Source organism: Mus pahari, chromosome 14 (assembly GCF_900095145.1).
Source record: "Mus pahari chromosome 14, PAHARI_EIJ_v1.1, whole genome shotgun sequence".
NCBI classification, from domain to species: Eukaryota; Metazoa; Chordata; class Mammalia; order Rodentia; family Muridae; genus Mus; species Mus pahari.
The window spans coordinates 65,973,565-65,984,523 of record NC_034603.1 but is presented as its reverse complement, the minus strand read 5'-3'; the positions used below and the strand labels follow the sequence as shown (position 1 = coordinate 65,984,523).

The window sequence follows — 10,959 nt, the reverse complement described above, 5'->3', positions numbered from 1 at the left end:
TCTCTCTCTCTCTCTCTCTCTCTCTCTCTCTCACACACACACACACACACACACACACACACACACGTTCTCGGTCACACAGTACAGGTTGTCCTTGAACTCCTCCTCAGTGCTGGGATGACTGATGGACTTCAAAGCCTGGCTGTGGAGTGGTTGTAAATCTATCTTATCTGTCAAAGTGGAAATGACAGCCACCAGAGCCAGTGCAAGGCTTTGAATAGCAACTTTGGAATTTGACCCTTTGCTTATGGCTTCACTCTCTCGGCGACTGTTTCTGGCTTCACGCTGGCGACGGCTTTTTATTCACTGCTCCTGAACTTTTGTCTGGGTCTAGGAATCGCATCTAGAGCCTGGTGCATAAGAGGCTGGCAGCAGCATTCTGTCATTGAGCCTGGCTCCCTTACTGCTTTCCTTAGAAGGCTTTGAAGGCATCTCTTCCCTAATTGCCTCCCCCAAGAGATTTTAATACAAAGCGACTCTGGATTACTTACAAGGCACAAGTAGTATACATCTAATGAGAAGCTAAGTAGTGACCACGACTACTGCTGGTTAGTAGCTGAAGCTAACTAGTGACCACGACTACTGCTAGTTAGTAGCTGTTGCATTTTGTCAGCCTCACTTTACAAACTGTAAGGCAGTAGATGTCACAACTCAGTAAAGGTTGGCTTCATCTGCTTGGTACTGAGAAAATCAGGGCTGATTTGGAACCCTGTACGCACCTCTTCCACAGAACTCCCTTTCTTCAGTGACTCTAAAATGATGCCTAGAAACGAAAGAAGGCAGGGTGCCGCCATCCCTGAGCTAAACTAAGTGGAACCCCGTACGCACGGGAGCAGAGAGCCGTCTCTCCAAGCAGCATGGGTAAGAGGCAGGTGCCAGGACACAGTGCAATGGAGGCTTTATTTTGTTTTACAGCCCCGGGTATGTCTCCGTGGTCGAGCACTTGCTGGCGTATGTGAGGCCTTGGGTTCCATCCCTAGCATTGCCAAACAAAAAACACTATACCCCAAACCCAAACAGGCCAAATGAACAAGAAACCAACAGTGAAGTGAAACAAGTTCCAAAACCCATAATACTACTGTGTTTTGGGAAAGATAAAGTGTTAAGAGGAAAATTTATACACGACGACCAGAAAGGGTTTATTCAACTACACATTTGAAAATTCTTTTTGGGTGACAGTCTCACTCTGTGGCACAGGCTGGCCTGGAACTCACTGTCTTGAACTTACGATAATTTCTGAACTAACACAATTTATCCCATTACCAGGTTTACGGGGGAAATCATATTAACAGGTCAACAAGTGCAGGATTACTAACATATTACTGAAGAATGCTATTCAAATTAGGTTGGTACCCATGAATCAAAACACCACAGTACAGAGTCATGGCCAGTGAGGCAGGGGTTCACTGCTATTAAAACTCTGCTCGGTGAGACAGTGGGAAGGGACTGAAGCACAAACCCCAGGAAGAGTGAACGTCTCTGTAGAGGTGTCTAAAACTCCGGACCAGAACATACCACGAACTCCTAGATCTCAACAGAAGACAGACAATGCAATTAAAAAAAAAATGGCAGTAAAGCTGGACAACAAAGAATAACTAAGGAGCACACACAGAACCAGTGACCACAGGAGAAGACGCTCAGCGTCAGAGGGCTAGAGGGATTCGGATAAAAACAAAAAGGAACCCCTTCCCTCCATTAGAGTAGTCAGCCCTCACCGCGAATCCGCAGTACTGAATGCTGGTGAGGAGAAGGAACAAGACCATGAGGGGGGAAGCCGCTTTGGTTGGCAGTGTGTTCGTCTCTGACAAAGCTAGACAGTCACCACCTTCGCCTGCAGCCATGTTCCTCAGCATCACCCCGACCTCGCTGAGAACTCTGTCCACAGGGACTTGCACACGCATGTTCACAAAAGCTCTATTTACACCCTGTAATATTACCCAGCAGTAGAAATGAGCTATGACGTCATGAAAAAAAGGCACCAAGGAACCCAAGCTGCATAGGGCTGAGTGAAGAGAAGCCAGTCCGAAGAGTCCACACATTGTATCATCCCAACGCCATGGCAGTTAGGAAAAGACAAGAAGAAGATGATGGAGGGAAGGGTGGAGAGGGGAGCAGGTGAAGCACGGTGGGTTTCACCTCACATGATGAACACATCACTACGCATTTCTCCAAACCTGTAACCCGAGGAGTACGATCTTAATGTGAACCATGGACCAGAGTGAAATTAGTAGGGGATGTGTGTGTGTGTGTGTGTGTGTAAAGAGTGCACATGGAGGAGTGTAAGTGACTGCACACCTCTTGCTTCATTCTCTGTAATTCTAAGCCTAGACTAAAACACGACTTCATTGTTAGAAATTAAACGCAAAGGGACTAAAGTAACTCCTTAGGTTATTAATCCCGAAGCACTATAGTTATTGGAGAGATGGCTTGGTGGTTGAGGACACTAGCTGTTCTCCCAGAGGACCCCGGTTCAATTCCCAGCTCTCACATAATGATTCACAACCTTCTCTAACTCCAGTTCTGAAGGTACCAAGCATGCATGTGGTGCACGGACGTACATGCTGGCGAAATAACCACACATATAAAATAAATCTAAGAAACAAATTAAAAAGGGATGTCTTGATAGAAGCCATTTCAAACAAATTAATATATGGAAAATAGAAAATGTTTTATTATACTTTGCTACTCTTTTTGACCTTAATATCAGGTACAAAGCATGTTTCAGTTTGTAGAAAACAGAACGTATTCATTTAAAGCATCCAGTAACACGTGAACTTCCCCTCGTACACCGGAGGTACTGCGATAAATGCCTTCTCAGAAACGACTTCTTTGTTCCCTGACGGCTACTTTCTGCTGTTGTTTCTGGAGTGCGGACTTCCAAAGCTTTGCTCTTCCTGATCTTCCTTTCTGGAGGTATCTATGATGCTCTCCGACGCCAGCAGATCTTGGCCCCCACTTTCAGAGGCAAACAGCCATGCTTTCACCTCTGCTCTTGGAGTTTATGGGCAAGCTTTAGCTCCATAGATATGGACAGAAACACAGATCTGACAGGTGACATCCACATCGGGACTGAACGTCCCAGGACTGCAGACCACTGTAAGGGAAAGGCAGACTTTCAACAATATAATATATAATATCCTCTCAACAATGCAAAAGTGTCTTCAGGGTTACACCATTTCTACACAGGGCTGCCCACACCTGTTTAGCCAATTAAGGGGTAAAGATTGCCTCAAACTTTGTAATGTGATAATCTTAAAAACAGGAGAGTTAGGCTACTGTATTTTGCTTTCTATCAGCATTCGCAAGACCTTCTCCACGCCTCATTTGTCAGGGCCTGTCTGCAGTTTCCACCCTCTGCTCCCTAGCTCCGTTTCCCCGGCAGGACCATTCTGCTCTCCTGCACAGAACATTATCATATGTCAGAACACTGTGGAAATGTTTTGAAATACAAGAGTGAGCAATGCAAAGAATATATAATAGGATGATAACATGTAGAAATTTGGGCTTTCAAGGTTTTTTTTGTTTTGTTTTTTACTTCTCTCTTCTGTGGAAGAAACGATGAAAAGGTTCAGCTCAATAATCTCTGGAATATACAGACACTTAGGTATGTGAGTTTTATAATTACCGCAACAGCTAGCACAATTGCTGTGCAGAACTTCATTTTTCCCAAAGCCTGGTCGACAATTGTCTATTCGTGTTACTTGGAAACTGTGGTCCACAAAATGCATAGCTGGGACAGTTCTGTTGAAGTGATGGTGTAGAATATGTGCTTGCTTCCGAAAAAATTCTTCTATCCGATCTCTTGCCTAAGATTTAGATATGCCAGAGAAAATTAAAATTATTAACTTCAATAATCAAAATCCTTCTCATGAATCACAGGCCATAAAACACAGCAGAAATATTTCTTGCTCATTAGGGCAAGATGCATTAGACGAAGTCCTGAAAAATCTATGTTAAAGCCTAAAATTAGTACCTTTGACTTTACTAATTTTTGTTAATTTATACATGGAGTGGCTAAGGAAAACAGTTACAAAACTTGTTGGGGGGAGAGGGGGGGCTGGAGAGGTGACTCAGTGGTTAAGAGCACTGACTGCTCTTCTGAAAGCCCTGAGTTCAATTCCCAGCAACCACATGGTGGCTCACAACCATCTGTAATGGGATCTGATGTCCATACAGTATACTCAAATACATAAAATAATTTAAAAAAAAAAAAAACTTGTTTGGGGGGATGGATGGCTCAGTTGGCCAAATACGTTCCTTGCTTGCGTTCCTTGCTTGTAATCTCAGTGCTGGGGAGGTGGAGATGGTGGGTTCCTGGGGCTTTGCTGGTCAGAATGCCAAGTCTAACTAGGCAGAGCCCCTGTCTCCAAGGAGGAGATGGTGTTCCTGAGACTGGCATTTAAAGTTGCACTGCAGCCTCAACACAGCCCCATGTACCTGCACACACACACACATGCACACCTGCACACACACACATACATGCACACACACACATGCACACACACACACATGGATAAAAGCTAGCTTTGAATTGTTTGCCTTTTTCATAGACTAAACAAGATCTCTAATGCTCCCTGGTTATTAAAAAGGAAAGAAAAACTCACCAACCAACCAAACAAAACCTCCCAAACAGAGAAAGAGACAAGGTGCTAGAGAGGTGGTGGCTCAGCTGTAAAGAGCACGGGCTGCTCCTCCAGCGGACCCGGGTTCTATTCCCAGCACCTACACGGCAGCTCACAACTGTCTGTAACTCCAATTCCAGTGCATCGATCAGATGTCTTATTCTGGCCTCTTCGGGCACTAAGCATGCATACGGCACACAGATACACATGTCAGCAAAAACTCATATACAGAATACATAAATGAAAAATTAAAAAAGAGCCAAGCAAAATAGGAATCAAGGCTTTCATCAGCATTTCAAACTGACTATGTGACTCTGGCTTTGGGACAAGCTGTACTAATGACCAAGCCTAACCAAGTACTTCTTATAAACCGCATAAAACATTACAGGCATGGACTTGGGAACAAGACCAGCGAGTACAGACATGTTTCCGACTCTCCCCTCAGCCTCTGGAGTCTGGGGCAGGAGAACCACCACCACATTTCCTATAGCTGCGACTTTGGAAGAACCACACATTTAACCTATGGTAACATAATTGTGAGGTTTTTTGTTTTTTTTTTTTTCCCTTCAGGCCACTGCTTAACCATTTAGAAAAATGAAGCCTAGCAGTGGTGGCTCACACCTTTGATCCCTGACATCCACATACTGGAAGGAGAGAACTGACTTGTAAAGTTTGTCAAGGAATTTATCTCTCTGTGTTGTAACTATTTCTCCATATTAAAAACCTTTCGGGGCTCAGCGGTAAAGGCATCTGCTGAGAAACCAGACTTGACTCCTGGAACCCACAGCCCATACAGAGGAAGGACAGAGCCAATTCCTGCCAGTGCTCTTCAAATGTTCACATGTGTGCTATTGCATGTAAGTGATGCACACACACAAAAACATAATGTAAAAAATATAGAAGAAATAAACTAAAATTGTTCCTTAAAAAAACTAGAGCAATATTATGATTGTGTGTGTGTGTTTGTGTGTATGTGTGTGTTTGTGTGCACACATAGGTGCATGCACACCATGGTTTGCATATGGAGGTCAGAATTTTTCTTTTCTTTTGAGATGGGTTTTCATGTAGCCCAGGCTGGCCTTGAACTAGCTGAAGATGACCTTGGACTGCTATTAAGAAGATAAAGTATTTACCAAAGGCTCTGTGGATCCCCAGTGCTTTCCCCTCACTATGGGAGTTCGCTTACCTCGAGGATGTTGTGATTGGTGATGTCTTCACAGTCAGCAGAGCTATTGCACATACTTCTCCAGCCTGGTGCGAAAGGATTCACTGGAGAGGAAAACATGACAGGTACACACTAGCTTCTAGAAAGTACCGGACCCTTCAGTAAAGTCCCAAAGGCTTTGGTTGGTATGCAGGCATATGCCTATTTAACCCAGCTACCTGATCAGAACACTAAAGCTAGGCACACAGTTTGAGTACTACATGCACTGTGTCTTTACTCCATCTGGGGGCTAACTGAAGTAATTACAAGGCTTGAAAATAGAAATACATGTGTCTGGTTACTCCCTCGTTAATTCCTCAAAAACAGAAACCATAAAACATCATTCCTAAAGTTCTATAAGAAATTGTAAGTTGTTGTACCTAGCTGCACGGTTAAAAGTCGTGTCAATAAAATGACACTGACTTTCAGTAATAAACAATATATTATATGTGAAGGTAGGCTGACTTTAAAACCACAACCAGGCAATACATTAGTGCTTAGCAAACACTTCAGACTTGTTATAGGTAGGAGACATCTCATGTCTATATGGCAATTCATTCTATAATCTATTATGGTTTTGAATTATAGCCATAAAATTAACATTGTAAAATTGTTTTACCTTGAAAGGCTATGAACAGCTCATACATGAAGTCCCTCTCTGGAATTTTAACAAAGTGGCACTTGTATGATGGCTCTATGACATGGCACAATAAATCCGAGATTAAATTATCCAAGGATTTCTTCAGCACTCTAAAGAGCAGGTCATTGTGTCTTCCTACACAAGATTTTGTGGTAAAACGCACGGCCATGAGATAAGAATAATCAGGTTCCCGATAGGCTTTAGAGAAAGATGAGAAGAAAAACTGTTGTGTCATCCATTAATTTCTGCTGTGTTTTTTCCAAAAACATATAACATTCAACACTGTTAATTTTGCAAATCAGTTTCAAAATCGTACTTATCTAGCAAATGGTCTAGATAATTCCATTGGTCTGTTTACATAATACATATAACTAATAATTTTAATGAAACAGCAACAACAACAACAACAAAACTGGTCATTGTCATTAGATGTCTGTCTACTTAAGAGAAATGGCTATGGTGTGGTAGAAACACAGGTAAGTTAATAGTGTCAAAAAGTCATTAGGGCTCAAGAGATGGCACAGCAGTTAGGAGCTGTGGGTCCCAGCCTCAGATATCCATCAGATAGTTCACAGCTGCTCCTAACCCCTGGGCATCAGACGCCCTCTTCTGGCCTCTTCTGGCACCTGCACTCACATGTACATAACACACACACACACACACAGACACATAATAAAAATACATTTTAAAATGTAAGGATGTTTTTGGGGCACTGGAAAGATGGCTCAGGTACTTATATTATTTTTATATAAATATATTATTACCAAAGACCAGAAAGTCATATTTCTTCTTTATCATAGTTTCTTCTTGGGTTTCTGCTTTGATAGTCTTATAGGAAAGAGTACACGAGTAAAGTCCAGATAACGGCTCCAGAAAATCCTTCAGTACCAGTTCTCCTGTGGTTGTTATATTTATTTGGCTATTCCCTGATCAAAAGAGGAAATCGCTGGGTTATTCAGCAGGTAACTTAAACATTATTCAGTAGACTCAGGGCTATACACAGACATGCAAAAATTCAAAATTAATAGACTATTTGAACTTTGAGAACCCAATAAAACTTTTTTTTTAAGACAGGGTCTCACTGCATAGCCCTGGCTGGTCTAGAACTTGCTATGTAGATCAGGTTGGCCTTGAATCCACAGAAATCTGCCTGCCTCTGCCTTCTGAGTGTTGGAATTAAAGGCATGTAGCACTATGCCCAACAGTCCAAGAAAAAAAAAAAAACTTAATTGTCATACTACTCTATGAAAGAATTACATGAGCCAGCACACTTGTGAAATATATGTTGATTTTCTTTATTTAGTTTTGACTGATTTATGCCAGTAATTCAGTAAATTATATATCTATACATATTTATGTGTTTATATAAATACATTTATATTTTATATTTACACACACATATAGAAACACACAACACACAAATAATGTTGGTATCACAAGGTCCTATTCTAACATAAAATTACATATTGAATATCCCATGTTACTGGTGTTTTAGGGATGAACTTTAGTGCTTAGGAAAATGTTTAAGTAGGGCCCAAAAATAACTGCCTCAGGGTAACCAGACAGCATAGAGAGAATTTGCTTGAGAGGGGGACTCTGGATTCAGTCCCAAGCACTGGGAAACAAAAGTAACAAGAAACTATCTCTTTGGTTAGCCCAGGCCACCTTCAAACTTGTAATCCTCCTGCCTCAACATTTTGAGTATTGTGCTCACACGGCCCATGCAGTCTTTTGCATCTGCTTTAGTTTTTGCATATGAAGAACTAAAGTCATGAGCCAAGAAAAATGATAATTCATCGTGTTGAGAAAATTTAATTGCAGTTAAAATTACATTTATTGGGGCTGGAGGGGTGGCCCACTGTTTAAGAGCGCTTGCTGCTCTTGCAGAGGACCTGGGTTCAATTCCCAGCACCCACAAAGTGGTTCACAACCAGTAGTAATTCCACTTCCATGGGATCAGATATCCTCTTCTGACCTCTGAGGGCGTCGGGCAAGCATGTGGTGCACATACATACATGCAGGCAAAACACTCACATATACAAAAATAAAATACAGTTAATATAATTTTAAAATCAAATTTGTTCTTTTCAATAATGGCAGTGCTTTTAAAAAACTATGTTCACACCATTAAAATACATTTAAATTATTTACCTTTTAATGTGTTTTCATTTGGCCCAATCCATAAGTAGGTGGGGTCCACTGTTTCTTTATTAGCACGATCAATATCCATACAAATAAGGACAGGACTAGTCTGATGTACCTTTACATATATTTTTACTGTGACAAAATAAAATTCTGTGTAATTACATTATACAGCAAAATAAAGACTCCTAGACAATGATACCAGTTCTTTCTGGATTTCAGTAATTAAAAAGTCTTCATAACATGTTGAATACTAGTTGTCATTTAGAATGAAGTCTTTTTTGCTTCCCCCATAGTAAGTAAGCCTTTAAACTGTACTTTGTCGGTAATATTTTTATTTTATGGCAGTCTAGAAAAATGTAGATCAAGTTCCTTTTAATGTACACATTAACAAATAGCTCCAATAAAGAGCTATGGAATTAATGTTCACAGGATGTTAGCTTGACTGACAAACTATTTCAAAACTGAAAACTTAGTATTTCACGTAAGCTTCCTGTTGTCTTGTGCGGTGCTTACTAGAAAGGTGTACTACGGTGACTCAACTGGATAGTACATAGTCTCACAAGATATTTTTTAAGGTCCAATCATTGCCAGGATCAGAATCTATAAGCCTTTTATTGTACAGTTTGGTGGTGTTGGGAAGAGAAAGGCCTTAAATGTGGAATTATTCTAGATGGAATGCAATGTTATTTCAATATTGGACCACTACTTTTTCCTGAGTGTAGGAAAACTACAGAGAGTAACACTGGAGCTGATGTTTGATGCATGAATAGGGCTGGTTAATACAAGAGGGAGAGAAGAACCTTCCAGAGGGGCGTCCATCCCGCTAAGTTCCTTCACCCATTACAAAGCAGAAGTATTTGAAAGAGGGACGTAGTATCAGAGCAGCAGATCTGTGGTGAACCCTGGAAACACAAGACTAGCTTTGAGGGCAATGATGCAAACTTCCCGAACTGCAGAGCACAGACGCCCTCCTGCCTAGCTCCCTTTTCCCTGCTTGAAGAACCTAAGCAGGTGCATCCCCAGCTCTTGGGACAGGCCTTGCGTGAGAAGAGGCACGTATTACCTGGGTGCCCTATCGTGCCGTAAACAAAGCCTCTGATATTGAATAAAGAAGAACGTTGCGATCCAACTGCGGAGGAAAGAAAACCTCTGGCTTATTAGTGTTTGGAGGACACACGGTTCAGGGCGGGGCGGGAGGCGAAGAAGGCGGGGCGAGGGAGGAGCCTGCGGGCCAAGCCCCACCTCCTGCGAGAGACCAGAGCACCGCGGAGAGTAGGGCCCACGCAAGCATCACGGCTCAGGCACTAGTGGCGACGGCTGGGCGCCCTCCTACCTCAGGCCAGGCCCAACGCCTCCCCATCGCTCCTCTACAGAGCGAAGCAAACCGCCGAGGGCATCTACCCTACCGGTCCCAGGCTACCACGGGGGCGGCTGTGCGTGTTCCGGCTGGGCTCGAGGGGCGGGGCAAGCGCTCGCAGATGGAGAGCCCCGCCTCCTGGCGCACGCGCAGTTGCGGAGCGCTGCATCCTCCGAGCCTTTCGCACCTCTCCTCGAATCCGGCGTTCCCGCGCTCTAGCTCTAGTTGGCCTGGTGGTGTGACGAGTAAAGGAAACGAACTCAAGACTTCCGGGGACTTCCTCAGACTAGAAGCCAAAGGAACTGATGAGTGAACAAAGTGGGTCCTAAGGACGGTGGTGGTGGCGCTGAGCAGCCCCAGGATGCCGTAGTTTGGCGATCAGAAGAAGGAAGAAGCTTGTGAGAATTTCCTAAAAGCGAGGGCTCAGCTCGGGAACCCCCTATTCTGACACGTTGCTAGCGTTGCTGGATCTGTCAAAACGTCACATCCAGTTTTTTACCTAATTGCTTTTTTCTGGCATACAAAACCAAGACCTTGAAGAGCCCTCTGTGCTTCAGGAAGGGTGCCCTCAGACCTTCCCACGTGGAGGAAGGTTAAACCTTTATTTTTCAGCTTAGAGTGTGAGTTGATGTAAGGGACACCCCCTCATGCAAATTTATTCGGAAGTAACTTTGCTTTAGAGAACGGGTCCCATCGAAAGGAAGGCGAGAGCGGATGATCTTTTCCTCAGCTGATGTGAGATAAGTCACTCTCAGGGAACTCCAAAATAGTCTTTCAAAGTTCTTCTGAACCCTGTGCTGGGGACCAAACCCAGGGCCTTTACTGAAATGAATCGTTAACCCTATCATGCGTGGTCCCATCTTGACTGCTATTTGAGGTGACCTGAAAGGCTTTAGGTGTTGTTTATCTCTTAGCAGTAGAGCACCACTCTCAGTAGTGGTTTTGAGTAGGTTGGTTAGGGAGAGAGCCCAAGGTTCAGATAGGGTGCAGA

The 10,959-nt window shown here is 43.1% G+C and overlaps 1 protein-coding gene across 4 annotated transcripts; it reads right to left on the bottom strand.

Annotated features, from left to right (window-relative positions):
- Positions 1–2,643: 2,643 nt before the first annotated feature.
- Positions 2,644–10,063, bottom strand: Zpbp2 (zona pellucida binding protein 2). Of its 4 annotated transcripts, none has more exons than XM_021213408.1 (8): positions 9,854–10,063; positions 9,675–9,740; positions 8,618–8,743; positions 7,231–7,392; positions 6,446–6,664; positions 5,809–5,891; positions 3,626–3,806; positions 2,644–3,094 (listed from the first exon to the last, which is right to left on the bottom strand). In XM_021213408.1, exons 1-8 carry the CDS (start codon positions 9,900–9,902, stop codon positions 3,000–3,002), a joined length of 981 nt encoding a protein of 326 aa, XP_021069067.1. In that variant the 5' UTR covers positions 9,903–10,063; the 3' UTR covers positions 2,644–2,999. The 4 variants fall into 4 exon arrangements, with proteins under 4 accessions (XP_021069067.1, XP_021069069.1, XP_021069070.1 ...); XM_021213410.1 differs by having other exon boundaries at positions 2,648–3,094; positions 9,945–10,063; XM_021213411.1 differs by lacking the exon at positions 6,446–6,664 and having other exon boundaries at positions 2,652–3,094.
- Positions 10,064–10,959: the final 896 nt, after the last annotated feature.